The sequence below is a fragment of the Aspergillus glaucus genome, assembly GCF_001890805.1.
Source record: "Aspergillus glaucus CBS 516.65 unplaced genomic scaffold ASPGLscaffold_1, whole genome shotgun sequence".
NCBI lineage: Eukaryota > Fungi > Ascomycota > Eurotiomycetes > Eurotiales > Aspergillaceae > Aspergillus > Aspergillus glaucus.
This window is the reverse complement of record NW_019170453.1, coordinates 1,208,642-1,232,931: the sequence shown is the minus strand read 5'-3', so window position 1 is coordinate 1,232,931 and position 24,290 is coordinate 1,208,642. Positions and strand designations below refer to the sequence as shown.

General features: G+C 50.7%; 9 protein-coding genes across 9 annotated transcripts; 6 read left to right on the top strand and 3 right to left on the bottom strand.

Annotated features, from left to right (window-relative positions):
- The first annotated feature begins 683 nt into the window (after positions 1-683).
- Positions 684-2,201, top strand: ASPGLDRAFT_54100 (putative mitochondrial GTP/GDP transporter Ggc1). Its single transcript, XM_022548065.1, has 7 exons — positions 684-773; positions 827-864; positions 923-964; positions 1,038-1,151; positions 1,212-1,345; positions 1,406-1,583; positions 1,642-2,201. The coding sequence occupies exons 1-7, from the start codon at positions 707-709 to the stop codon at positions 1,975-1,977; spliced, it is 909 nt and encodes a 302-aa protein (XP_022406113.1). The 5' UTR covers positions 684-706; the 3' UTR covers positions 1,978-2,201.
- A 143-nt stretch (positions 2,202-2,344) lies between these two features.
- ASPGLDRAFT_31148 (uncharacterized protein) lies at positions 2,345-2,613 on the top strand (the record flags this gene model as incomplete). The annotated part of the gene is made up of 2 exons (XM_022544017.1): positions 2,345-2,367; positions 2,436-2,613. 2 exons carry the CDS (start codon positions 2,345-2,347, stop codon positions 2,611-2,613), a joined length of 201 nt encoding a protein of 66 aa, XP_022406112.1.
- On the bottom strand, positions 2,602-3,060 carry ASPGLDRAFT_41429 (uncharacterized protein). Its single transcript, XM_022545408.1, has 2 exons — positions 2,762-3,060; positions 2,602-2,707 (listed from the first exon to the last, which is right to left on the bottom strand). The coding sequence occupies exon 1, from the start codon at positions 3,034-3,036 to the stop codon at positions 2,836-2,838; it is 201 nt and encodes a 66-aa protein (XP_022406111.1). The 5' UTR covers positions 3,037-3,060; the 3' UTR covers positions 2,602-2,707; positions 2,762-2,835.
- Positions 3,061-5,124: 2,064 nt separating this feature from the next.
- hsp70 (molecular chaperone Hsp70) lies at positions 5,125-7,527 on the bottom strand. The gene has a single exon (XM_022545407.1). The coding sequence runs from the start codon at positions 7,165-7,167 to the stop codon at positions 5,254-5,256; it is 1,914 nt and encodes a 637-aa protein (XP_022406110.1). The 5' UTR covers positions 7,168-7,527; the 3' UTR covers positions 5,125-5,253.
- Positions 7,528-8,550: 1,023 nt separating this feature from the next.
- Positions 8,551-10,920, top strand: ASPGLDRAFT_21556 (OPT family oligopeptide transporter; the record flags this gene model as incomplete). The annotated part of the gene is made up of 1 exon (XM_022543106.1): positions 8,551-10,920. The coding sequence occupies one exon, from the start codon at positions 8,551-8,553 to the stop codon at positions 10,918-10,920; it is 2,370 nt and encodes a 789-aa protein (XP_022406109.1).
- A 522-nt stretch (positions 10,921-11,442) lies between these two features.
- Positions 11,443-12,007, top strand: ASPGLDRAFT_21555 (histone H2A.Z-specific chaperone CHZ1; the record flags this gene model as incomplete). Its single annotated transcript, XM_022543105.1, has 3 exons — positions 11,443-11,586; positions 11,658-11,667; positions 11,802-12,007. 3 exons carry the CDS (start codon positions 11,443-11,445, stop codon positions 12,005-12,007), a joined length of 360 nt encoding a protein of 119 aa, XP_022406108.1.
- Positions 12,008-12,667: 660 nt separating this feature from the next.
- Positions 12,668-13,360, top strand: ASPGLDRAFT_31143 (SNARE domain- containing protein; the record flags this gene model as incomplete). Its single annotated transcript, XM_022544016.1, has 4 exons — positions 12,668-12,678; positions 12,755-12,949; positions 13,003-13,096; positions 13,157-13,360. The coding sequence occupies 4 exons, from the start codon at positions 12,668-12,670 to the stop codon at positions 13,358-13,360; spliced, it is 504 nt and encodes a 167-aa protein (XP_022406107.1).
- Positions 13,361-13,690: 330 nt separating this feature from the next.
- Positions 13,691-14,963, bottom strand: ASPGLDRAFT_21553 (uncharacterized protein; the record flags this gene model as incomplete). Its single annotated transcript, XM_022543104.1, has 2 exons — positions 13,691-14,872; positions 14,931-14,963. The coding sequence occupies 2 exons, from the start codon at positions 14,961-14,963 to the stop codon at positions 13,691-13,693; spliced, it is 1,215 nt and encodes a 404-aa protein (XP_022406106.1).
- A 2,444-nt stretch (positions 14,964-17,407) lies between these two features.
- On the top strand, positions 17,408-24,024 carry ASPGLDRAFT_115731 (glutamate synthase (NADH); the record flags this gene model as incomplete). Its single annotated transcript, XM_022539712.1, has 5 exons — positions 17,408-17,580; positions 17,635-17,675; positions 17,728-21,072; positions 21,147-23,820; positions 23,877-24,024. 5 exons carry the CDS (start codon positions 17,408-17,410, stop codon positions 24,022-24,024), a joined length of 6,381 nt encoding a protein of 2,126 aa, XP_022406105.1.
- Positions 24,025-24,290: the final 266 nt, after the last annotated feature.

The following is a 24,290-nucleotide window of genomic DNA, read 5'->3' as shown; positions in this document are numbered from 1 at the left end:
CCGAAATGATCTTAAAAGCGCCCGGTCTACTGAAGGGGAGCACAGTATTGAAAGAAACCAGGGAAACTTGCTCATGCTGATTCTATGCCATCGTAGTTCGACACACATCTGGCAGAGAAAGTTGAGGCTATACTATAAAGTACCTCACCATGGAATATTGTCAAACAGCTAGCAGAATGCGTGGGATGGGCCATCTATCAGGGCAGTCTTGTAGACGCTTAACCCGAATAGGAACGCCATAGCGTCCGGTGATTCGGCATCATCCGAACAAGCTTGAATACAGCAGTGTATGTGACTCAAGTTTGCTCGAATATCAAGCATAAGACAAGGCAAAGCAAGGCAGCCTTGGAGGTGTCTAACGAATCTGGAGACCTTAAGAGATATATTCCCTTTATCCGCAACTAGAATGCTCTTGTCGAGTCCGGTATCACGTGATATTTCGCCTAAATCGGGATTAGCGCTGTATGCTCCGATAGCAGGCCGAGCAATTCTTCATCTTTTCTTCTTTCGTGGGATTGTTTCGCTGCTGTTTGTTGGATTGTGTTTATTAATATCTCTAGACCTACCTTTCTTCTCCTTCTCTTCTTCTCTCCCAATCTTCTTTCTCGCCCGTTTCCTTCTCCCTCTACGTTCCTTCTTCCGTCTTTTCGCATACAATTTTTTTTTTTTTTTTTTTTTTTCGGATAAGAGATAAAATACATCCAAAATGTCTCCCGCACCTGCTTCTAATGATGTGAAGAAGGAGTCCGCGATGGCCCGTCTTCTGGGTTCCGGTATGTGCGCTTGACTTGCGATTGTGAAATCGGCTATTAACGTGTGTTGCCAGGAACCGCCGGTATCACCGAATTGATGGTTTTCCATCCTGTACGAAATTCACCCTCAGCGTTCTACTGTTGATCTCCGATTCTAACGGTCTGCAAAGGTCGATACTACCGCGAAGCGATTGATGAGCAACCAGTCTAGGGTGAGTTTTTGCGATTATCTTTGTGGCCGGTTTACTGTGAACATTTCTAACTTGAAGCCTGGTTCCCACTTAGATCACCTCCTCAAGCGCCTTCAACCAAGTCGTCTTTAGAGAATATGCCACTGCTCCTCTTGGTCGCAAGTTCACCTCCCTCTTCCCGGGATTGGGGTATGCCGCCGGTTACAAGGTGCGTGGGGAATCCAAACCCTCAGCCTCGCTCCAATTGGCTAATCTTATCCCCTCATAGGTTATGCAAAGAATCTACAAGTATGGTGGCCAGCCATTCGCGCGAGACTACCTGGCTAAGCACCACGGCTCCGAATTTGACAATGCTTTTGGAAAGGGAACTGGCAAGGCGATTATGCATGCTACTGCTGGAAGGTAGGAACCTCAGGACGGTCGTTTTGTCGCAAGCCGCTGCTGACACGGAGGGGAAATTAGTTTGATTGGTATCGGAGAGATTGTCCTTCTCCCTCTCGATGTTCTGAAGATTAAGCGCCAGACAAACCCCGAAGCCTTCCGTGGCCGTGGTCTGTTCAAGATCATCTCTGATGAGGGTATGGGACTTTACCGTGGCGCTGGCTGGACTGCTGCCCGTAACGCTCCTGGGTCTTTCGCGGTATGCTCCTTTTCGTCCCTGGACTACCAAAGTTGAAACGCGACTAACGATGATTTAGCTCTTCGGTGGTTCTGCTTTCGCCAAGGAGTACATCTACGATCTGACGGACTACAACTCGGCCTCGTGGTCCCAGAACTTCGTTGCCTCGGTTTGCGGTGCCAGTGCTTCGCTGGTTGTATCTGCTCCTCTGGACGTCATCAAGACCCGTATCCAGAACCGCAACTTCGAGAACCCCGAGTCCGGCTTCCGTATTGTGTCCAACATGATGAAGAATGAGGGATTCACTAGTTTCTTCAAGGGATTGACTCCCAAGCTGCTGATGACCGGCCCCAAGCTTGTATTCAGCTTCTGGCTGGCTCAGACTCTGATCCCAGCCTTTGGCCAGGTTGTATAAATATGAGAACGATGCATGTGTGATAATAGCTTGTTATTTTGTACTTTTCTTTTCATTTTCTTCAAAAGGGGCGTTTTTCATTCAGTTATGACGGCCTTTTGGTGTGACGATTTTTGACGTCCTGACGGCCCATTTTGTTTTGATAAACTAGCTTTGGCTTCGTGTTTGGGATATAGGACTCGGCTTAAAAAAGAATCAACTCCTCTTAATTATGTACTCCGAGGTTTGTAGACATAAGCGAGCTTAGGCAAAGTAACGCCGCGATGCACGTGACGCTTCCTGATCCTAGCTCCGAACCGAGCTCCGCGATCACCCAGGAGCACGAGCAGCTTTCACTCTACTCCGCGCTGGCAGCCAGAAAGACAAGATGGCAATCTACCTAATCTCCAAGTACGTATATAAACACCCAATCACCTACCACAGACAGGATTATTCTAACAAGATACCTCTTAAAACAGAGCCGCAGACCCCATCTTCGCCGTCGCAATTGGCACCTCCGCTGCCCTAATCCGCACCCGCCGCGATCAGCAAGAGAAAGAACCCGAGCGCGCTAAGGAGATTGGATATGGCGAGGTCATGTCGTTGGGAGCAAATCGGGTACGGCGCTGGTGGGCTGGGGATTTCGCGGGGCTGTAAATAAGTGTCTTAGGGAGTACGGAGTAATCGATGTGCGGTTCAGTCGTTTTTGAGGTGTTTGCCGATGAAGGGGAGGGAGAGATACGGGACTTGGGTTAGGGAATAATCTTTGGCTTTGTTGTCACCGACTATTGACATACTCTTCTAGATTGACAGTGACATACTCATTGAAAGACCGAGTCACTCGCAGACAGACCCAAATCGCATCAATCCGCATGTGCTCTAATTTTCACGTGTTTTGGGAAAACATGGCCCCTGTTGGCTGACGCGCGGTTTACTCAAAATAAAGGATAGGAAAAGCTCAATAAGTGCTTTACCCTTCTGGGAGAAGTCAAAGCATTTACTCATGCGCACATGGAGCTTCCCAGATATGCCAAAGTGGGCCTGGAGGATGCGTCGTTGGGGACCAAAGAGCGATATCATAAGCACCTAGTTACTAGGTTAGCATACTGAAAATTCCAACTGATTCGATTGGTCTTACCGGGAATAAGGATGTATGCGAGAATGCGTACGAGGTTGTATCGTCGACTCCGGGTTCTTCTTCCTTTTGCCAAAGGCGATTGTGGAGGACTTGTCCCTGTGCAGCCAGCTCTCCCAGGAGGAGTTTCCCATCTTCATCGTGCAGAGTGATCACCGCTGGGGTCATTATCTGTAAAGTATTCAAATTCTTCATAGTTGTCCAAGTTCGGTTGAACTCTTCTACTATGCCGTAGAATAAGTCGAAATCATGTTCTGATTCAAAAGGATCATCGGGCCCAAATATATCATGGTCAATTGGAGTTATCTTTTTATTATTTTGTTTTGTTTTTACACCCACATTATAGAATCACACTTTGCAATATCTGCCAACACATCGCAATCATCATCAAGACTATTCCTTGGACCATGGAAGATCTCATCATCCAAGTACTTATAAACCATGAGGGCTCGCATGTAAGCATTGTCGCCAAGGTACCCACAAGGAGCCCGAGGTTCTGCTTGAGGATCAGTCTTTAAACTCCAGCAAACGATGATTATCAATATCAGATTGATTGAGTGTGTAGGTCCGTAGTTCTTGACGCGACATAGGCTCAAAGAAAAACTCATCGGATTCCAGGAAAACCGTATCATCCGGTTCGAATGCCTGGAGGTCTACTTTGAATTTCTGTTCTAAGTCTGCTTTCGGGATCGGACTGCTGTGATATGTAGACAGGTCGTTGCATAATTGGCGCGCACATTTGGCGTACAAATGTTGACTCTTTGCATGGCATCCTCAATTTCTGACAGCGCTGTTTGACACCATTGCTTCTCTGTTTCTCTTCTCTTCTCTCTCTTCTCTCTCCTCTCTCCTCTCGTCTCTTCTCACTAACTGCACAATGCCAAACGCTAACGATGCTTACAACCTGTGACTATTTGAGATTCCCAGGGCCAAGCAATTGAAAGTGCTTGTACTCAGCCCACATACAAGAAAAACGAGGCTGATGCGAATCCTACCATCTTGATGTCTCTGGTGGCAATTATTTTGAAGCATCCAGATGTCAATCTAGAATGGATGGCCGAGCAGCTGAACTTTGGAACTACAAGATTCGACAATGGATCATACATGGCGCTGGTGGACGGCTACCTGAAGTGCAAATGTTGTAGCACAGGCCATGTCTACGGGAATATTTACATGTAAAAGACAGCAGAGATGGTGTCTTACATCAAGCTGAAGAAGCTTTTTGAACCTCGTTCTGCAACTGAGTGTTACCCGAATCCAGTTCGACGAAATTGAAGCATACCCTGCTCAGAATCTCATGAAGGCCAAATCCGGGGCGTCACTACATAATACAACCAAAGCAGCCCTGAGGCGAAGCTCTTTTTCCCATCTTCCTGCCAAGACTGTAATGGTATCCATAGACTGTCGCATAACTGGCGCGTAGACTGAGTATATAAAGCTCGACATTTTGCATGGCATCTCTGAAGCTCAGACTGCGCTTGTGTATTCATATGGACGTCATATGGACGAGAAAAGAAGAATAACAATCTAGCATCCTTTCTTGAACGTAGATTAAGCTTGGCGACTCAGTCTGTGCCTGTCTATCTTTCACCATCAACTTCCCGATTGGTTTTTAAGAACTAGTAAAGCTCCGACATCACTCACGAGGTCGTTGTCATAAAAGGCTGATCGCTCCTCTCGTTAGTGTTGTTCGACTTTGGGTATTACTCTTTTGCTCGGGAGCTCTCTCGGAACGTTTTTTCAGTTATTTATCTTTGTTTCATTGTAGATTCACGAAGGCGAGATTAAAAAAGATGCCGGGCACACAAGAGCCTTACGCCCAGGCGCAAGTAGATACAGTAAGGCCTACGAAGTCAAGTCTACGAAGCAGGAACAAATTCTTGAAACATATCATTTCCATTAATTAAGAATACAACGTATTCCTATGGAACTTTTCTCTCCTCAAGCAAATCTGCCATTCGAAGTAGATCATAATGCATCTCGAAACAACACAAATCTATGCAGCCAGAATAAAAAACAGAAACCCATAATTTCGTTAAACCACCCGTAACGAGCAAAGAAAAAGAATTTAATAGAAAAAGTATGCCTTGAATCACAGCAAAAGGCACTTAGAACGAAAAGAAAAAAGGGATATCATCAGAAAGAACAAAGAGTCAAGACGTTTAGTCAAGCTCCTCGGGCTTCTCCTCGACCTCATCGGCGCTACGGGCACCGCCAGGGGCAGCACCGGGAGCGCCACCGGGAGCAGCACCACCGTAGGCAGCGGAGATGATGGGGTTGGCAACAGCCTCGAGCTCCTTCTGCTGAGACTCGTACTCCTCCTTGTCAGCGGTCTGGTTGTTGTCGAGCCAGCTGATGGTCTCCTCAACCTTGGTCTGGACCTTGGTCTTGTCCTCATCGGAGATGGTGAGCTTGCCCTCGTTGATGGTGTTCTTGAGGGAGTAGGCGTACGACTCGACACCGTTCTTGGCGTGGATACGCGAAGCCTCAGCCTCGTCCTCAGCCTTGAACTTCTCGGCCTCAGCAAGCATGCGCTCGATCTCCTCCTTCGAGAGACGGCCCTTGTCATTGGTGATGGTGATCTTGTTGGCCTTACCAGTACCCTTCTCGGTGGCACCGACGTTCATGATACCGTTGGCGTCAACGTCGAAGGTGACCTCAATCTGGGGAACACCACGGGGAGCCGGGGGGATACCAGTGAGCTCGAACTTGCCGAGCAGGTTGTTGTCCTTGGTACGAGCACGCTCACCCTCGTAGACCTGGATCAGGACACCGGGCTGGTTGTCCGAGTAGGTGGAGAAGGTCTCAGACTTCTTGGTGGGGATGGTGGTGTTACGCTTGATAAGAGCAGTCATGACACCACCAGCGGTCTCAATACCGAGCGACAGAGGCGCAACGTCGAGCAGCAGGATCTCGTTGGTGGACTTGGAGGAAGTGTCACCGGACAAGATGGCGGCCTGGACAGCAGCACCGTAGGCGACAGCCTCGTCGGGGTTGATGGACTTGTTGGGGTCCTTGTTGAAGAAGTCGGAGACAAGACGCTGGATCTTGGGGATACGGGTGGAACCACCGACAAGGACGATCTCGTGGACGGAGGACTTGTCGATCTTGGCGTCACGGAGGACACGCTCAACGGGCTCCATGGTGCCACGGAAGAGGTCCTGGCAGAGTTCCTCGAAACGGGCACGGGTGATCGAGGTGTAGAAGTCAACACCCTCGAAGAGCGAGTCGATCTCGATGGAGGTCTGGGCAGCAGAGGAGAGAGTACGCTTCGCACGCTCGCAAGCAGTGCGGAGACGACGAAGAGCACGAGCGTTGGTGGTGAGGTCCTTCTTGTGCTTGCGCTTGAACTCGTTGACGAAGTGGTTGACCAGACGGTTGTCAAAGTCCTCACCACCCAAGTGAGTGTCACCAGCAGTGGCCTTGACCTCGAAGATACCCTCCTCAATGGTCAGGAGAGAAACATCGAAGGTACCACCACCCAAGTCGAAGATGAGAACGTTACGCTCGCCCTCACCCTTCTTGTCAAGACCGTAGGCGATGGCGGCAGCGGTGGGCTCGTTGATGATACGGAGGACGTTCAGACCGGCAATGAGACCGGAGTCCTTGGTAGCCTGACGCTGAGAGTCGCTGAAGTAGGCGGGGACAGTGACGACGGCGTTGTTGACGGTGCCACCGAGGTAGGCCTCGGCGGTCTCACGCATCTTGACGAGGATCATGGAGGAGATTTCCTCGGGAGTGAACTGCTTGTTCTCACCCTTGAACTCAACCTCGACGACGGGCTTGCCAGCCTGGTCGACAATCTTGAAGGGGTAGTGCTTCATGTCGGCCTGGACCTCAGCATCGTTGTAACGACGACCGATGAGACGCTTGGCATCGAAGACGGTGTTGTGAGGGTTCATGGCCACCTGGTTCTTGGCGGCATCACCGATGAGACGCTCGGTGTCGGTGAAGGCAACGAACGAGGGAGTGGTACGGTTACCCTGGTCGTTGGCGATAATTTCGATACGGTCATCACGGAACACACCCACACAGGAGTAGGTGGTACCCAAGTCAATACCGACGGCGGGAGCCATTTTTGTGTATGGAGGGGTCGTGAACAACGTGAGAAATAGAAACAGTCGTTAAAAGAGGATAGTAGTACACGAGAAAAAGAAAAAAGAGAGGAGAGAGGAGAGATTAGGATAAGTGCAAGGAGGAGGATATCACACAAGAGAGAGAGGGTTGAGTATGAAGAAAGAAGAGGAAAGAGTTTGTGTGCGAGCAGCCTAACGTAGATATAGTCGGCGGTGAAGCGAGACAGAACGTTCTAGCATTCCACGGGCATCGATCGGGTTCTATGGATTTCCACAGCTTAATTGACAACCTGATTGGAAGCGGGATTTCTACTGTGTTCAGGGTGGTTCTTAAGTGGTTCGTTGTTATTCTTGATCATTCTGAACCGAATTAATCCGGTTTAATTTGGGTCTATTTTTGCTGTTTTCTCTTACTGTTCTGGCAGAATGTGCGATGTGGCGGGGTGGAAGACTATGACGTCAATGAGGCTCGTGAAAATTCGACGAGATTCAGCGAATGTACTGGTCTGTACCAGTGGATACGCAATGCTGGTACTTGGTAGGGTATTACTCATTTGCTACGACTTTGCCAGCACTGGTAATGGATGCAGTGGACACACGCCGTCATAGTGATGCGTTGGCGGGGTTACGATTTGACTGTGGGCATTTTACTGTGCAGGTACAGAGTATTCTGGCCTTACGACACTGTAAGTACTCCGTACTATGTACTATGTAGTACTATATACAGAGTATATAGATTCCATAACACAGCATAATATTGAAATCAATTGTATCTAAATCTATCTTATGCTCCGTATCAGTTATCCTTGTGTACCCTTGGGACTCCAGTTGTGGTTGGTGGTTGCTATGGCAGAATGAAAACTCTTCTCTTAGTCAGCAGACAAGCAACCATCGACTGATTCTAGAATCAATCGGGCAGATGTCTATACACGTGACATATGTGACACACGTGACTCTTTCGAGCACTCGACCATCTCGAACAGGCACGACAGATTTATGGCAATCATCTCAGCGGTTACTTCCGTCTACTAGTATTTCAATTGCTCTCCTCATTGGCTCACTCACCCACTGTTTTGAGACTGCATGGTTTCGCTGCTAACTACAGACAATATGCCGAAGACGCCAGTATGCCGCCGGTGCACGCCATCGGCCAGACACAAAAGGCACACCATCCTAGTTGAGATCCTTGTCTACTAGAATTTTCTCATGCCATAAGAAGTGCTGTTGTCGCTACGATAATGACGGCCCTCATGCTCGCTGAGTCCTTGCATATCCGCTTGTTGCAGAAGCAACTCGAACCCATCCCCGGGAACAGTTGATTGCCCAGGCGGGTTGAGCTAGGGATTCGTTTTATTCTGTTGATACCAGCCATATGAACTCACGATGGCATTCCGGAAACTGTCTGGAGCTCTCCACCGTGCAAAACTGGCTTCTCAGCCCGTCGCGAAGGACCCTCTGGTTCCTGCAGATGACAAGAAACCTATCGCATCCCCGAAGATTATCAGCGATGAGGAAAACATCCACCTTGATACAGAAACAGCTGCCATCGAACAGGAGAGCGAGGATGACCCCGAAGTTGCGGCATTGCCGCGAGAAGTCCGTCAGTTGGTCAGTCTCACAGACAATCCCGAGTTGCCAACCATCACCTTTCGCTACTTCGTTTTGTCCGTCATCTTTGTCGTACCTGGGGCTTTTCTATCGCAGATGAGCTACTTCCGTACCACCCAGGCTCCTTACTCCGTATTCTTCGTCCAGATAGCGTCGCACTATGCTGGTCATTTCCTTGCCAGGGTCCTTCCCACCCGCCGGGTCCGGGTTCCCGGCACGCGCTGGTCCTTCAGCATGAACCCAGCGCCCTGGAGTATCAAGGAGCATGTATTGATCACAGTTACCGCTGCCTCAGGTGCTACCTACAATCTAGGGTACACCCCCATCGTCCTGGCGGAGCTTTACTACGGGCAGAAGATCAATCCAGCGGTGGCCATCTTTTTCATGTTTGCCATCGTTTGGATCGGATATGCTTTTGCTGCCCTGGCACGGCAGTTGCTGCTCTACGATCCTGGGTATATCTGGCCGCAGGCGCTCATGCAGACGACATTGTTCGAGACCTTTCGCAGAACGGACAATTCGTCCCCATTGGCCCGTCGACAAATGAAGATCTTTTTCTTCTCATTATTGGGCATGATTCTTTGGCAGTTCCTGCCCGAATATGTCTTCCCTTTCACCTCATCGCTTGCCTTCCTCTGCTGGGTTGCACCCCGAAACAAAGTCGCCAATTTTATCGGATCGGGTCTTGGGGGCATGGGTTTTCTCAACCTGTCGCTGGATTGGTCAAATATCAATTGGAATGGCTCCTCGATTATGCTCACTCCCTTTTGGACGCAGGTCATTCTGTTTTTGGCCTTTGCCTTCAATTGCTGGGTCCTGCTGCCAGCTGCAAAATGGGGGAACCTGGGATCATACCACCACGGCCTCATGTCCAATAGTCTCCTCACGGCCAACGGTACCACATATCCTGTACTCGAGGTATTGACTCCTGATTTCCAACTGAACCAAACCGTGTACCAGGAGTATGGGCCAATGTATATGGGACTTCAAAAAGTCTGGTCAACCTTTTTCGATTACGCCAAATTGCCTGCCGCTGTTACTTGGATTCTGACGTTTGGTTTTACCCAAATAGCTGGCAACTTGAAACGCGTTCTTGCATCGCACCAGAAGCAATCGCGGACCAGGGGTCAAGGCATCAACTATCAATATCATGACCGCCTCAATGTTCTCCAACGTCAATATCGGGAGGTGCCCTTGTGGTGGTATTTCATTCTGTTCCTTGTGGGGTTCGTGATCCTTGCCGCGGCCATCGGTTGCGGACAACTCTTTATCCCAATCTGGACGCTGTTTGTGGCCCTGAGCAGTGCAGCCGTCTTTGTCATCCCATTCGGCTGGCTCTACGCAATCTCCAACTACCAGATTTCTACCGGGTCTTTCAACGAATTGATGTATGGATACATGGTCCACACCCCAGCCGGCCAAGCGCATCATCACCCGTGCGGGCCCTCCACGTACGGTGCCATTGCTGGAGACGCATGGTACCGGGCCCAGTATATGTTGCAGGATCAGAAGATCGGTCACTACATGCATATCCCACCCCGAACGGTGTTCTTCTCGCAAATTTTCGGAACTATTCTCGGCGTCCCTGTCAACTACGGCGTGATTCGATGGATTATTAACACAAAGGGCGATTACCTGACCGGTGCGAAGAAGGACCCACTGAACCAATGGACTGGACAGAGCATACAGTCTTCCAACACACTTGGTGTGCAATACGCCGTTGTTGGCCCGAAGGCGTTGTTTGCAGAGCGAGAGATGTCCGTCCTACCGTGGTCGTTTCTGGTGGGCGCGGGGGTTCCTCCGTTGTTGTATCTCTTGCATTGCAGCTTTCCACGCCTACGGGTTGATCTGTGGAATGTCAGTATTTTCTTCTCCGGTCTGGCCCTCTTTTATGGTAATGTGAGTACCGGATACACATCTGCCATCATTGGCAGATATGTGGTCATGTACCATTTCTACAGACGCCACTTTGATGTTTGGAGGCGGTACAGTTACATGGTGGCGGCTGCTTTTGATGCAGGGTTCAACTTCAACTTACTCTTGATCTTCCTGTTCTTTGGCGCAGGGAAGCAAGTCTCGATGCCCCAATGGTGGGGGAACAATGGTGATTCCGTGGAAAGGTGTTTTGCCTTGAGTGATGATTAAGATGAGCAGCGTGGTTACCGTGGAGACGCGACTATAAACCAATTGCTTTTCTTTGTCAATAACAATATGATGTGTCATTTTCATTCTGCATATGCTGTATATTCTGAATTTACTTCGGAGTACTCCGTGGTTTAAAAGATCATCTAGAGCACGGTTAGGATAAGAAGTACCGTGACATGTCTTGAGCATTGAATGAACGTATCTGTAGCTTTATCGACACTTGACTCGGAAAATATACAAGTAAATACTCGAGGGATGTCTGTTGTTGTTGTTGTCGTCGTGCCAAACAAAGGGCATGGTCCGTCACGGGATGCAGACTGGCTCCGCCAATCAACGGCCGCGGTTCCTGATCCCCTTGCGGACTCCCATCCACACCGTCTCGAGCCTCTCTTCTCTTTCTCTCTTCTCTTTTTCCTCCCAATTCACCATCCTTTTCCCTTCAAAACAATCCTCTCTTTCCCACTGATTTTATAATACCCTTCCTCTTCAACCTCAATCAACTCTCCTATATCATAACCCATCATGAGTGCCAACTTCAACGACCCCGCGGCCAATGCCCCCGATGCGGCTGCGTACAAGGGCAAGGGCAAGGCTGAGGACCCTTCGGTCGAGATGAGCATGGATGAGGAGGAGAGCGAGGAGAGTGAGAACGAAAACGAAGAGCTGGTGAGTTCTGAGTTCCTCCGGTCGAAGTGCCAAAAACACACCATGGGATGCTGACGTTGTTTTTGTTTCAGGTTCCTGAAGGTAAATACCGTCCCTCCTTCGATTACATTCACCTCGGTCCCATCAGTTTCGCTCGACGAACTATTGAACCACTTCCTGCGAGACCTACACTACGAGACTCCTGCATCCCAGAAAGCTAACATTTCTCTTCTTAGAAGAAGACGAGGGCCAGGGCAACCTCGAACCCATCTCCTCCGAGAACATCATCCAAGGCGGACGCCGCACACGTGGGAAGAACATCGACTTCCAGGAAGCGGCTGAGAAGACCAAGAACGACGAGATGGACGACGACGATGACGATGAGGACTTTGCGCCTCAGGACAACGACAATGAGAACGACGATGACAAGATGCGCGATTAATTCCACATCATGTCGCTATAAACTCTTTTTTCCTTTTCTCGAAATCGGAAGCATGATTATCCTGGAATCGGGGGTGGTGGGAAAAAAAAAAAAAAGAATAATGAGAGGCGCTGGGTTTAATGGGAGGGAGTTTTATGCTGTTATGTCCTGTCTTCTTTTCTACGTACAGCTTTATCGCTTTATTATGACCAACTGCCGGGTTATAGTGATACCAGAAGGATCAATCAAGTTATTATGATAATAGCATACGGTCCAAAGATACGCATAGACTTCTCATACAAATAGCACAAATACATATGTGTGCAAGCAAAAGCCTTCCACCTGAGTAGGGGCTTCTATTACTACTGTGATCTTGTCAAGACAAATAAAATAATCTGTATACTGGCTCACGTGCACTAGTGGAGGCGGCCAATCAGAGCCTGACCTGTGTTTTGGCCCATGATATCGTCGGTTTCGCCGCAAGCTCGTTCTTTTTCTCCTGGACAAGACACAGCCAGGTTGTCTGGACTGTTTGATTGCTTTGACTAGTCCCATATCTGAATTCTCCGATTTTGCGCAATGCACATTTATTGATTCTACTGGTCTGACCGGTTTTGATTCCTTGTTGCGTTGCCTTACTATTTATTTCTCCGAGAAGTACTTCGTACACAACAACGACTTATGGCTTCACGGTATGAGCTACACCTCTAATCCTCCGATCTCACTTTCCTATACTCTACAGGACAACAGCTAACTGTTATATTCTAGATTCCCCCGCCAGCGCGACCCCCGCGCCGCCTCATCCCTCTTCGACTCATACGATGGCAACTCACGACCAGCTAGCAAATCGCCAGGCCGAGTGGGCGGATACGGTTACGGAGGGTATTCCAGCGCTGGACGTGATAGTGGAAATGTGAGCGGGGATGCTCCAGGTGGATTTCGGAGCGCGACGCCAAACTCCAAGTACGTTTGTCCATGACAGGCAGGATTTGTGACATGTATTGATATGAGGGTAGGGGCCAATACTCCGACGCTGTTCTATCGTCTCTGGAATCGCAGAATGATTCCGAGGTGGAGGGGATTAGTGCCAAGGTGAAGATGTTGAAGAATGTATGTTGCTTTCCAGCCCTTTTGGTCCGTCGAGTACTTGTTGACGTGTTGACCTCTTAGATGACAATGGCCATTGGCGACGAAATCCGTGATACCTCGAACCTCACCGACCTCAACGATACCTTTGACAACACCCGTGTCCGTATCAAGGGCAATATGACCCGTATGCTTCGGATGGCAGAGCGTACTGGTGTCGGCTGGCGCGTGTGGCTGGTGTTTTTTATTGCGGTTTTCTTAATTTTTGCGTATGTTTGGTTGAGTTGATGGTCCGCTTTGCATATCGCCACACTTCGTCTCGCTGGATCGTCAGTATTGTTTATTACCCTATGTTATATATAATTTCGTTGCATGTTGGGTGGGCGTTTGGGTTGCATCGTTCAAACTGTGACAGTGATCAGTTACAGGATGGAGTTATGGTTCTGCATTGATGGTGCTTTGCTACTGTCCACTGTATATTAAATACGATGGTTATCATCTAATAAGTAAAACATCTGTCTTGTACCATGGTAATAGATTATACTCCTACTCTATGTCTAGGAATGCACCCGAATCCAGACCATACGCCAGCCATGCAAGTTCCAAGTCTCATGTACATTAACCATCAAGACTATCCCTAGGCCCCCCCGTTCTCCTTGAAAACCTTCCAAACACACTTCGCCTACTCCCCCGACTCGTCACCGAAGCACGCAGATCCTCCTCATCAACCATCATGCTCGAATCCGCAACAAACGAATCCCCACCACCGCTCCAACGCTGCAAGAACCGCCGTTGTGCCTCTGTTTCGCGACCACGTAGGCGCTGGATAGATGGTGGCTGGGGGAGTCCGTGTCCATGAGCGCTGGAGGTGCTGTTGCGGAGGCTACTGATGCGGAGGGAGTTGCGGAGACTGTTTCTGGGATTGAAGAAACTCTCTTCATCGTCGTCGAATTCCGCTTCTGAGTCGGTGTGTTGCCATTCTTCTCCTTGGATTGAGGCGTCCTCGACGGCTGAGGGGATTTCATCGTCGAGGTCGCGGGCCATGCCTTGGTCGCTCATAATTTGTCCTTCGCCTTGGTTGTAGGTGTATTCGTTTTCGTCGTTGAGTTCATCATCATAGTCATCATCATGATCCTCTCCTGCGCCGTCGGCGGAGGGTATCTCGTCGTCAAGGTCAACCTGGTTATCAAAGTCTTCATACTGCCCTTCGTTGTCCTCAAATTCCTCCCCTCCCAACCCATTCTCCAGATCATATTCTTCATCAGGATACGTCTCGGGGACATCATCGTCCAAATCCCGCTCCATATACCCCTCCTCATCACCAAAATCCTCTTCCTCCAACCCCTCCTCCCCTTCCTCCACAAGCCCTTCCACATCCCCATCAGGAATATCATCATCCAAATCCCTCTCCATCCCCGAGAACCCTTCCTCCCCTTCCTCACCCTGCTCCTCGGGCCCAGCCGCCTCTGCCGCCGCGGCAGCCGCAGCGGCAGCCGCGATCTCCTGCTGCGCGGCCGCAAACGCCTCCTCCCGCTCCGCCTCCTCCTCCCTCATCCCCAACATTGTCTTCGAACACCCCGCGGGTTTGATCCATGAGTATCCAAAGTAGGCGATGTTGTTTTTGCGCGCGCGGAGAGCGCGTTCTTCGAGGTGTAGTGCGGAGAGGCTTTCGCCGGTGGAGGTGGGAGGGTATTGGGGGCGGTTGAGGGTATGGCCATTGGTGCTGCGGCGGGCGTTGTGGGTTTGATTTTGATGGGAGGTGCCGTGGGAGCGAGAGGAGCCAAACCAGAGCTCGTGGGACTGTTTGTAGATGGGTTGGTTAGCTTTGTTGTAAAGCTGATATGGGATTGACACTTACGTCGCGGGGGACGATAAGCGGAAAGGTTAACATTGTCGACGGGTTGGTCGGTGCTGAAGCAGATAGAAGCTATCCTCGCACAAGATCAAGCCAGTGGTCTTTTCTGCTCAATTGTAGCTTTGGCCCTTCAAATCTCAATGATAGCCTTTGTTTGCGGTGATCTTCGCGGCGAGGCGCAAGGCTTGAACATGCAGTCGTGCAGACTAATGGAACAAGCTAAGGTCGGAGCATAAATTGTGATTCTTGTATTTATAATTATACCCGGGTATCTTCAAATATAGTACTGCAGGTAGCGCCAGACAATGAAAATGCAATCTTGTTGTTCAAGAGGTCAAATTCGGAAAGAAGGCGGACCAAAACATCTCCGCATAGCAACAACATGGTGAGCATGATGGTATATTTCTATAGCACCAGAACATTGAATAAGGATTGTAGTATGGCAGTTACATTGGTCTACTGCTTTTCTCTATTTGTTTTGTTCTAGTTGAGATGTTACAGTGGGAGTCGGTATTGATACCTGAGGCATAAATGACTCTCCATCAATAACGTGACATTGGGATCCGTCATGTCAAATCTGCCGCATCTGCAACTGCGCCCCTCAGTATGTACTCAAGAGTACAGACCGGAATCGCCCGAGCAGTCTGCTTTCTCCGGTGAGCCCAAAGAAGACAAAGGCAGGACGGGGGAGGGTCGGGAGAAGCCGGACGGCGGAACATTGGCATGGGTCAGGTGACGGTTGCAGGAGAGTACGACGGTTCCTATAAGGGTGGAGGAATTGGGCCATCAGCAAATATTGGAATGAAAGGGAAATGTTATCCTGGTTTACTGTCAAGGAAGCCGGTTACCCGAATGGGTATGCTATATCCGCTAACCTAGCAGGGATGGCTCCTTCAATTTGGTCAGCGCAGATAGACGACTATTCTCATTACGATTATCATCACGTTTGCTTTTGTTATCATTCTAAGCCTCGGGTGTCGGACTGGAGAGTCCACCGGTGTAAACGTCGTCGGATTTAAGATCTCGACTCCAATGCCCGGGACGAATCAGAAGTAAGCATGGAGGCCCCGTGAACGCATTGTTTTCTACGTGGCTACTAGAATGTCAACACAACGAGTCACATGCCGGACATTACAGAGTACGTACTTTTATGATGAACAGAGTCCAGAGTCCTCATGCGGGGAGCTCCGGAACTCCCCGACATTGGAGGCGAACCAATTGATACATGCTCTGTACGGTAAGGTATTGATCACCTGATGTGGGGACGAGGTCCCTTTCAGAATGAACAGTGCACTTACTGAGTGCTTGGATAGGATACAGAGTAGAACTTGCATATTAGTTATGTAAATTTAATAAGCCCAACGAGCCCAGCTGTCATGGATATGAGAGTTGTTTTGAAGTCGCTGCAAGAGTATGACTAATCATTTAAGCACTGCCCCACAGTAAGACCGTGCATCTGGTTCGAGATGATCATTTACAGTACGTATAATTTACCAGGTACAGTCTCTATATACGAACTGTAACCAGTGGCATGTAAAACAATTATCAATTGACATGCTCCTGTATAGTCCGCATGACAGCAGGCAAGCACTCTGTATGCACTGAATGGCCTGATGTATCATGGATACCAGTAGTACGGAGTACAGCACTGTAAGTAAATCCTCCAGTTGACGGCCCCACTACGTTGGATCTTGACTGACGTAGTTTCAACCTAATCGTTTTGGGTCAACCCGGTTGCAAAACCCCCGCTGTTGATTGGCTGGAACCATGCTTATCTCCCACCACTCCGCGGGCTGCATCCGGAGAGTTGGAGAGACCGAGAGCGGAAGGTTGAAGAGGGTGCGGAATATCTAGGAACAGATGTGGTTTCGGAGTATGGGGTTGTATTAAACAGTACCAAACAGTACCAAACAATAGGAGGGAGCATGTCCTGGACTGTGTACGGTATACGAGTACTTATACGGATATTGTACAAGTAAACAGGCAGAGAGTAGTACTATGTAGAGAATGCACAGTAGGGATACAATACCAGAAAGAAATGGAGTCATGCTACTAGAAAGCATGATTGGCATACCCTTGTAATTGGCATAGTCACTAATGAACAGGCTGCCCCCCATTGTGCATGCATCCGCTGCTACTGCTACTGCCTACCGACGTACCATCCTCCACCCGCATTCACTGCCCGCCGCCCTCTCTTTTTGCTTAGTCTCCCCCTCCTCTTCTTCTCCCCCCATCTCTCCTTCTTCCTCCCTCTCCCCATTTTTTATCAATTAGTCCAATTCTCCCATCTCTCCTGGAGCCAGACGCTGGGTATCCATCTCTCTCATCTCTTTCCTCCCGCGTCCTGGACCTCGAAATTCCCTTGACGGTATAGAGAATTACCCCTCATACCCAATCGAGTTCTCCGGACGCCCTCGACCACCGCGGCGGCGATATCTCTCCTTATAAGAACTACACCTCTGTCGGTCACCGGCGGAAGAATGGGTCTGAACTTGGAGGAAATCTATGGCCCTATAATTGAAGAGCAGACTCCCAATGAATATTCGGAGTACACCCCCAAGCGCGGTTATGGATGGGCAAACACCCTGCCCGAGCGGCAGGGTCTTTACGATCCTGAATACGAAAAGGATGCCTGCGGTGTAGGCTTCGCTGCGTAAGTTTCTATCTTTGAAACCAGGTGACCAACAGGATTACTGACGCATTCTAGTCACATCAAGGGTAAGCCTAGTCACAAAATTGTTAGTGATGGTAAGAACCATCCTATCTGGCGAAAAGAAACAGAAGACTGACACATGAACAGCCCGCCATTTGCTCTGTAACATGACCCACCGGGGTGCTGTTGGCTCTGATGCGCGAGACGGTGACGGTGCCGGTGTAATGACCAGCATCCCTCACAAGTTCTTCATCAAGAACTTCGCTCGTGAAGTCGGACTTGACCTGCCTCCCTTGGGTCAGTATGCTGTCGGAAACCTCTTCTTCAAACCTGAACCGGAATCCACGAAGGAGTCTATTGCGTCTTTCGAAGAGATCGCTGTCTCCTTGGGTCTGCGGGTACTGGGATGGCGTGAAGTCCCCGGTGACTCGACCATCCTTGGTCCCGCAGCGCTGTCCCGGGAGCCGATTATCATGCAGCCTTTCGTCGTCCTCAGGTCGGCCTACGGCGATGGAAACAAGCCGGAGACCACCGACCCTAATTCGTTCGACGACAAGACCTTCGAGCTGCAATTGTACGTTCTCAGGAAACGTGCAACCCATGTCATTGGCTTGGCCAATTGGTTCTATCTTTGCTCTCTGAGTAACAGAAACATAGTCTACAAGGGTCAGCTATCTCCATCTCAGGTGTACGAGTACTACCATGACCTGGTGAACGTTGACTATGAAGGTCACTTTGCCCTCGTCCACTCTCGTTTCTCCACCAACACCTTCCCATCTTGGGATCGGGCACAGCCATTGCGTTGGGCCGCCCACAACGGTGAAATCAACACCCTTCGTGGAAACAAGAACTGGATGCGCGCCAGAGAAGGTGTCCTTAAATCAGACATTTTCGGCGACGAATTGGATTACTTGTACCCAATTGTCGAGGACGGCGGCTCCGACTCGGCTGCGTTTGACAATGTTCTGGAATTGTTGATGATTAACGGCGTCTTGTCCCTGCCAGAGGCGGTCATGATCATGATTCCTGAAGCCTGGCAAGATAGCCCGGGAATGGACCCTGCCAAGGCGGCCTTTTATGAATGGGCAGCCTGCCAAATGGAGCCCTGGGACGGTCCCGCGCTCTTCACCTTTTCGGACGGACGCTACTGCGGTGCGAACCTGGACCGAAACGGATTGCGCCCCTGCCGTTTCTACGTCACAGACGATGACCGTATCATCTGTGCATCCGAAGTGGGTACCATCGACATTGACCCCGAGCGCGTCATCCAGAAGGGCCGTCTGCAACCCGGAAAGATGTTGCTGGTTGACACCGTTGCGGGTCGCATCATTGACGACTCGGAGCTCAAGCACACTGTGGCCCATCGCCAGGACTTCGCGACATGGCTCGACAAAGAACTGTTGAAGCTGCCGGCCATCAACACGCGGTTGCTGGATATGAACGTCGACCTAGGGTTCACGCTGGACGACAGCACCGTGCAAAATGAACCTCGCCTCAAGGCATTCGGGTACTCTTTTGAGCAGGTCAGTCTGTTGCTTGGTCCTATGGCCGCTGACTCGAAGGAAGCCCTCGGTTCGATGGGTAACGATGCCCCGTTGGCCTGCATTGCACAACAGCCCCGTCTGCTCTACGAGTACTTTCGTCAGCTCTTTGCCCAGGTCACTAACCCTCCCATCGACCCCATTCGTGAGGCAGTTGTTATGTCTTTGGACTGCTATGTCGGTCCTCAGGGCAATCTCCTAGAGATGGACTCCTCGCAATGCAACCGCTTGCTCCTGCCTTCTCCCATTCTGACCATTCCCGAGTTCAACGCTCTCAAGAACATGAGTCGGGCCCACCACGACTGGACCGTGAAGGTCATCGACATCACGTTCGAGAAGAAGAAGGGCGTGCCTGGCTATCTTGAGGCACTTGATACCATTTGCGATGCCACGACAGAGGCCATCAACAGCGGAGATAAGGCTATCGTCCTCTCGGACCGCGCGACGTCTGCGGACCGTGTTCCCGTGTCGGCGCTGCTCGCGACTGGTTTGGTTCACCATCACATGGTCCGTAACAAGTGGCGGTCTTTGGCTGCTCTTGTGGTGGAAACCGCGGAGGCCCGTGAGGTTCACCACATGTGTGTCCTGGTTGGTTATGGTGCTGATGCCATCAATCCTTACCTGGCCATGGAGTGCATGCTCAAGATGAATCGAGAAAAGTTGATCCGCAAGGAAATCTCAGACGAGAAGATAATCGAAAACTACAAGGCCTCTTGTGACGGTGGTATCTTGAAGGTCATGAGTAAGATGGGTATCTCAACCCTACAGTCCTACAAGGGTGCACAGATTTTCGAGGCCCTTGGTATTGATGACAGCGTTATTGACCGCTGCTTCGCGGGCACGGCGAGCCGTATCCGGGGTGTGACCTTCGAACTGATTGCCCAGGATGCCTTTGCGTTCCACGAAGCGGGTTATCCATCCCGCGAGATCGTCGAGGTCCCAGGTCTTGCGGAAACTGGTGAATATCACTGGCGTGATGGAGGCGAGGAACACGTCAACGACCCCGTCGCCATTGCCAATGTGCAAGATGCTGTGCGCACAAAGAACGACAAGTCGTACGAGGCTTATGCCAAGGCTGAACATGAGAAGATCAAGAACTGCACTCTTCGTGGCATGCTTGACTTCGACTTTGAGCAACGGGCGCCGATCCCCATCGACCAGGTCGAGCCGTGGACTGAGATCGTCCGTCGCTTCGTGACGGGTGCCATGTCCTATGGGTCCATCTCCATGGAATCTCACTCCACCCTGGCTATTGCCATGAACCGTCTGGGCGGAAAGTCCAACACTGGAGAAGGTGGTGAGGATCCCGAGCGTAGCAAGAGACTTGAGAACGGTGACACAATGCGGTCCTCCATCAAACAGATTGCGTCCGGCCGTTTCGGTGTCACCTCTCACTACCTGGCTGATGCCGACGAGCTGCAGATTAAGATGGCTCAAGGTGCCAAACCCGGTGAGGGTGGTGAGCTTCCCGGTCACAAAGTCGTCGGCCCGATTGCCCACACCCGTTACTCCACACCGGGTGTCGGTCTGATCTCCCCGCCTCCCCACCATGACATTTACTCCATCGAGGACCTCAAACAACTCATCTATGACCTCAAGTGCTCCAACCCTCGTGCCCGCGTCTCCGTCAAGCTGGTCTCCGAGGTGGGTGTCGGTATTGTTGCGTCTGGTGTTGCTAAAGCCAAGGCCGACCACATCCTTATCTCCGGTCACGATGGTGGTACCGGTGCTTCCCGCTGGACAGGTATTAAGTATGCCGGTCTCCCATGGGAACTGGGTCTGGCAGAGACGCATCAAACCCTCGTTCTGAACGACCTGCGTGGTCGTGTCGTCGTCCAAACCGACGGTCAACTGCGTACTGGCCGCGATCTCGCCATTGCCTGTTTGCTCGGTGCCGAAGAATATGGCTTCGCTACAACCCCATTGATTGCCATGGGATGCATCATGATGAGTATGCTCTTTTTTCCTTTTTTCCTTTTTTCCTTTTTTCCTTTTTGATAATTTGTCCAGCTAATGCCTCAATAGGAAAATGCCATTTGAACACCTGCCCAGTTGGTATCGCCACTCAGGACCCTGAGCTGCGGAAGAAGTTCCAGGGTACCCCAGAGCATGTGATCAACTTCTTCTATTACCTTGCTAATGAGATGCGTGCCATCATGGCCAGATTGGGCATCCGGACTGTTAACGAGATGGTTGGACGTGCAGAACTACTCAAGGTCCGGGACGATATAACCCACCCTAAGCAGGAGAGGATCGATCTCTCGCTCATTCTCACACCGGCCCACTCACTCCGACCCGGCGTTGCGACCTACAATGTTCGCAAGCAAGACCACCGTCTTCACACTCGCCTCGATAACAAACTGATTGCCGAGTCGGAGCTCGCATTGGAGAAGGGCCTGCCTTGCCGCATCGAGTGCGACATTGTCAACACTGATCGTGGCCTGGGTGCGACCCTATCTTATCAGGTCAGCCGTCGCTTCGGTGGAGATGGGCTTCCGCAGGACACCATCCATGCAAACATCAAGGGCTCTGCTGGCCAGTCTTTTGGTGCCTACCTTGCACCTGGTATCACACTTGAGCTTGAGGGTGATGCTAATGACTACGTCGGCAAGGGCTTATCGGGTGGTCGCCTCATTATCTACCCGCCCCGCGGTGCTGCTTTCAAGGCTGAGGAGAATGTCATCGTCGGTAACACCTGTCTCTACGGTGCTACTCGTGGTACTTGCTTCTTCCGTGGTATGGCCGCTGAGCGGTTTGCTGTTCGGAACTCCGGTGTCACCGCCGTGGTGGAAGGTATTGGAGACCACGGATGCGAGTATATGACTGGCGGTCGTGTGCTTGTTCTCGGATCTACAGGTCGCAACTTTGCGGCTGGTATGTCTGGCGGTATTGGGTACATTCTGGACATGAACCAAGACTTCCACTCCAAGGTCAACATGGAGATGGTTGAGATCTCAGGCCTTGAGGATCCCTCTGAGATTGCTTTCGTCCGCGGCTTGATTGAGGATCACCATCATTACACTGGATCCGAGCTCGCTGCTCGTGTTCTTTTGGACTTCACTCGTGCTCTTCCTCACTTTATTAAGGTGCTGCCCAGGGACTACAAGCGCATCTTGGAAGAAGAGGCCGCCAAAGCTGCGGCTGCTAAGAAAGCGGAGTTTACTCTGCCCCAGCTCCCAGGTACTCCTATGAACAAGGAGAAGCCGAAGCAGAAGGCGGACGAAGATTCTAAGAAGACGGATATGCTGGACATTGAGGACAGTATCAGCGATTCCAAGACCGAGAAGAAGCGATCCGCCTTGATCCTCGACAAGACGAGAGGCTTCATGAAGTATAGCCGCCGCAGTGAAAAGTACCGCAACCCGATCAGTCGTACCCGGGACTGGGGTGAGATTTCCAGCCGTCTGAGCGAGGATGAGCTCAAGTACCAGTCCGCTCGTTGCATGGACTGTGGTGTCCCGTTCTGTCAATCAGACACTGGCTGCCCTATCTCCAACATCATCCCCAAGTGGAATGAACTCGTGTTCCAGAACCAATGGCAAGATGCTTTGAACCGTCTGCTGATGACTAACAACTTCCCCGAATTCACTGGTCGTGTTTGCCCTGCCCCTTGCGAGGGTGCATGCGTTCTTGGTATCAACGAAGACCCAGTTGGCATCAAGTCCATCGAATGCGCCATCATTGATCGTGGATTTGAGATGGGCTGGATGATTCCTCGTCCCCCCAAGACTCGTACCGGAAGAACTGTTGCCATTATTGGATCCGGTCCTGCCGGTCTGGCCGCTGCGGATCAGCTCAACCACGCCGGCCACAGTGTTACGGTTTATGAGCGTGCTGACCGGATTGGTGGCTTGCTGATGTACGGTATCCCTAACATGAAGTTGGACAAGAAGGTTGTGCAACGCCGTGTAGACCTCATGGCGGCTGAGGGTGTTAAGTTTGTTACCAGCGTTGCCGTCGGTCCCGACAACGAGATATCATTGCAGACTCTCCAGGAGAGCCATGATGCTGTGGTTATTGCGACGGGTGCTACTGTCGCTCGTGACCTCAAGGTCACTGGCCGTGAGCTCGACGGTGTACACTTCGCTATGCAGTTCTTGCACCGCAACACCAAGTCGCTCCTTGACTCGGGTCTCTCCGACGGCGAGTATATCTCTGCCAAGGACAAGCACGTTGTTGTGATTGGTGGTGGTGACACTGGTAACGACTGCATTGGTACTTCTGTTCGTCACGGCGCCAAGTCTGTTACCAACTTTGAGCTGCTCCCCCAGCCTCCGCCGGAGCGTGCTCGTGACAACCCCTGGCCTCAGTGGCCGCGTATTTACCGTGTCGACTATGGTCACTCAGAAGTCAAGACTCATATGGGTAATGACCCTCGTGAGTACTGTGTCATGTCGACGGAGTTTGTCGATGATGGTAGCGGCCGTGTCAAGGGAATCAGAACCGTTCGGGTTGAGTGGAGCAAGAGTGCCTCTGGCGGTTGGGACATGAAGGCCGTCGATGGCAGTGAGCAGTTCTTCCCTGCCGATCTTGTCCTCCTTTCCATGGGTTTCTTGGGTCCCGAGGACCGTCTTCTGGGTGACGAAATTGAGCGTGATGCTCGAAAGAATGTCAAGACTCCCCCTGGTCATTACGTTTCCAATCTTCCTGGCGTTTTTGCTGCGGGTGACTGCCGCCGCGGACAATCTCTTATCGTTTGGTAGGTCACTTCTCAGTCTTATAGATTATGATTTAGTTGCTAATTGACTTTCACAGGGGTATCAATGAGGGTCGCCAGTGCGCTCGCGAAGTCGACGCATTCCTCGTGGGCACCAGCTCCAGGCTTCCAGTCACCGGCGGTATTATCCGTCGTCCAGCCATTGATGCAGTTCCTCAAACTACCGAGAACATCGTCGTCGCATGAAGCAGCGCTTCTGTAGTTACTATTGGCCAAGGATTTGGTGGTTGCGCATTACTGGGATGATTCATGATACCAATTGTCAACGGAGTTGGGCGTCGGAAAGATAAAAGGGTAATGTTTTGGTGGATACCCAAAATCGGGGGACTGAAAAACGAGGAGACTGGTTCGTTCAGGTGATTTACTTGTTGTTTGCTGGTTTTATTTTGTTCAATTGTTACGCTGTTATGCGAGCGTCTGATCTACAGAAACTTCTTAGAGGTACATATTAT

Bases quoted from the DNA above. Each gene is read 5' to 3' on its own strand.
- hsp70 (XM_022545407.1), bottom strand. From the start codon at position 7,167: ATGGCTCCCGCCGTCGGTATTGACTTGGGTACCACCTACTCCTGTGTG.
- ASPGLDRAFT_54100 (XM_022548065.1), top strand. From the start codon at position 707: ATGTCTCCCGCACCTGCTTCTAATGATGTGAAGAAGGAGTCCGCGATG. The intron at 865-922 runs GTACGAAATTCA...CGGTCTGCAAAG, and splicing joins AATTGATGGTTTTCCATCCT to GTCGATACTACCGCGAAGCG. The intron at 965-1,037 runs GTGAGTTTTTGC...GTTCCCACTTAG, and splicing joins TGATGAGCAACCAGTCTAGG to ATCACCTCCTCAAGCGCCTT.
- ASPGLDRAFT_41429 (XM_022545408.1), bottom strand. From the start codon at position 3,036: ATGATATCGCTCTTTGGTCCCCAACGACGCATCCTCCAGGCCCACTTT.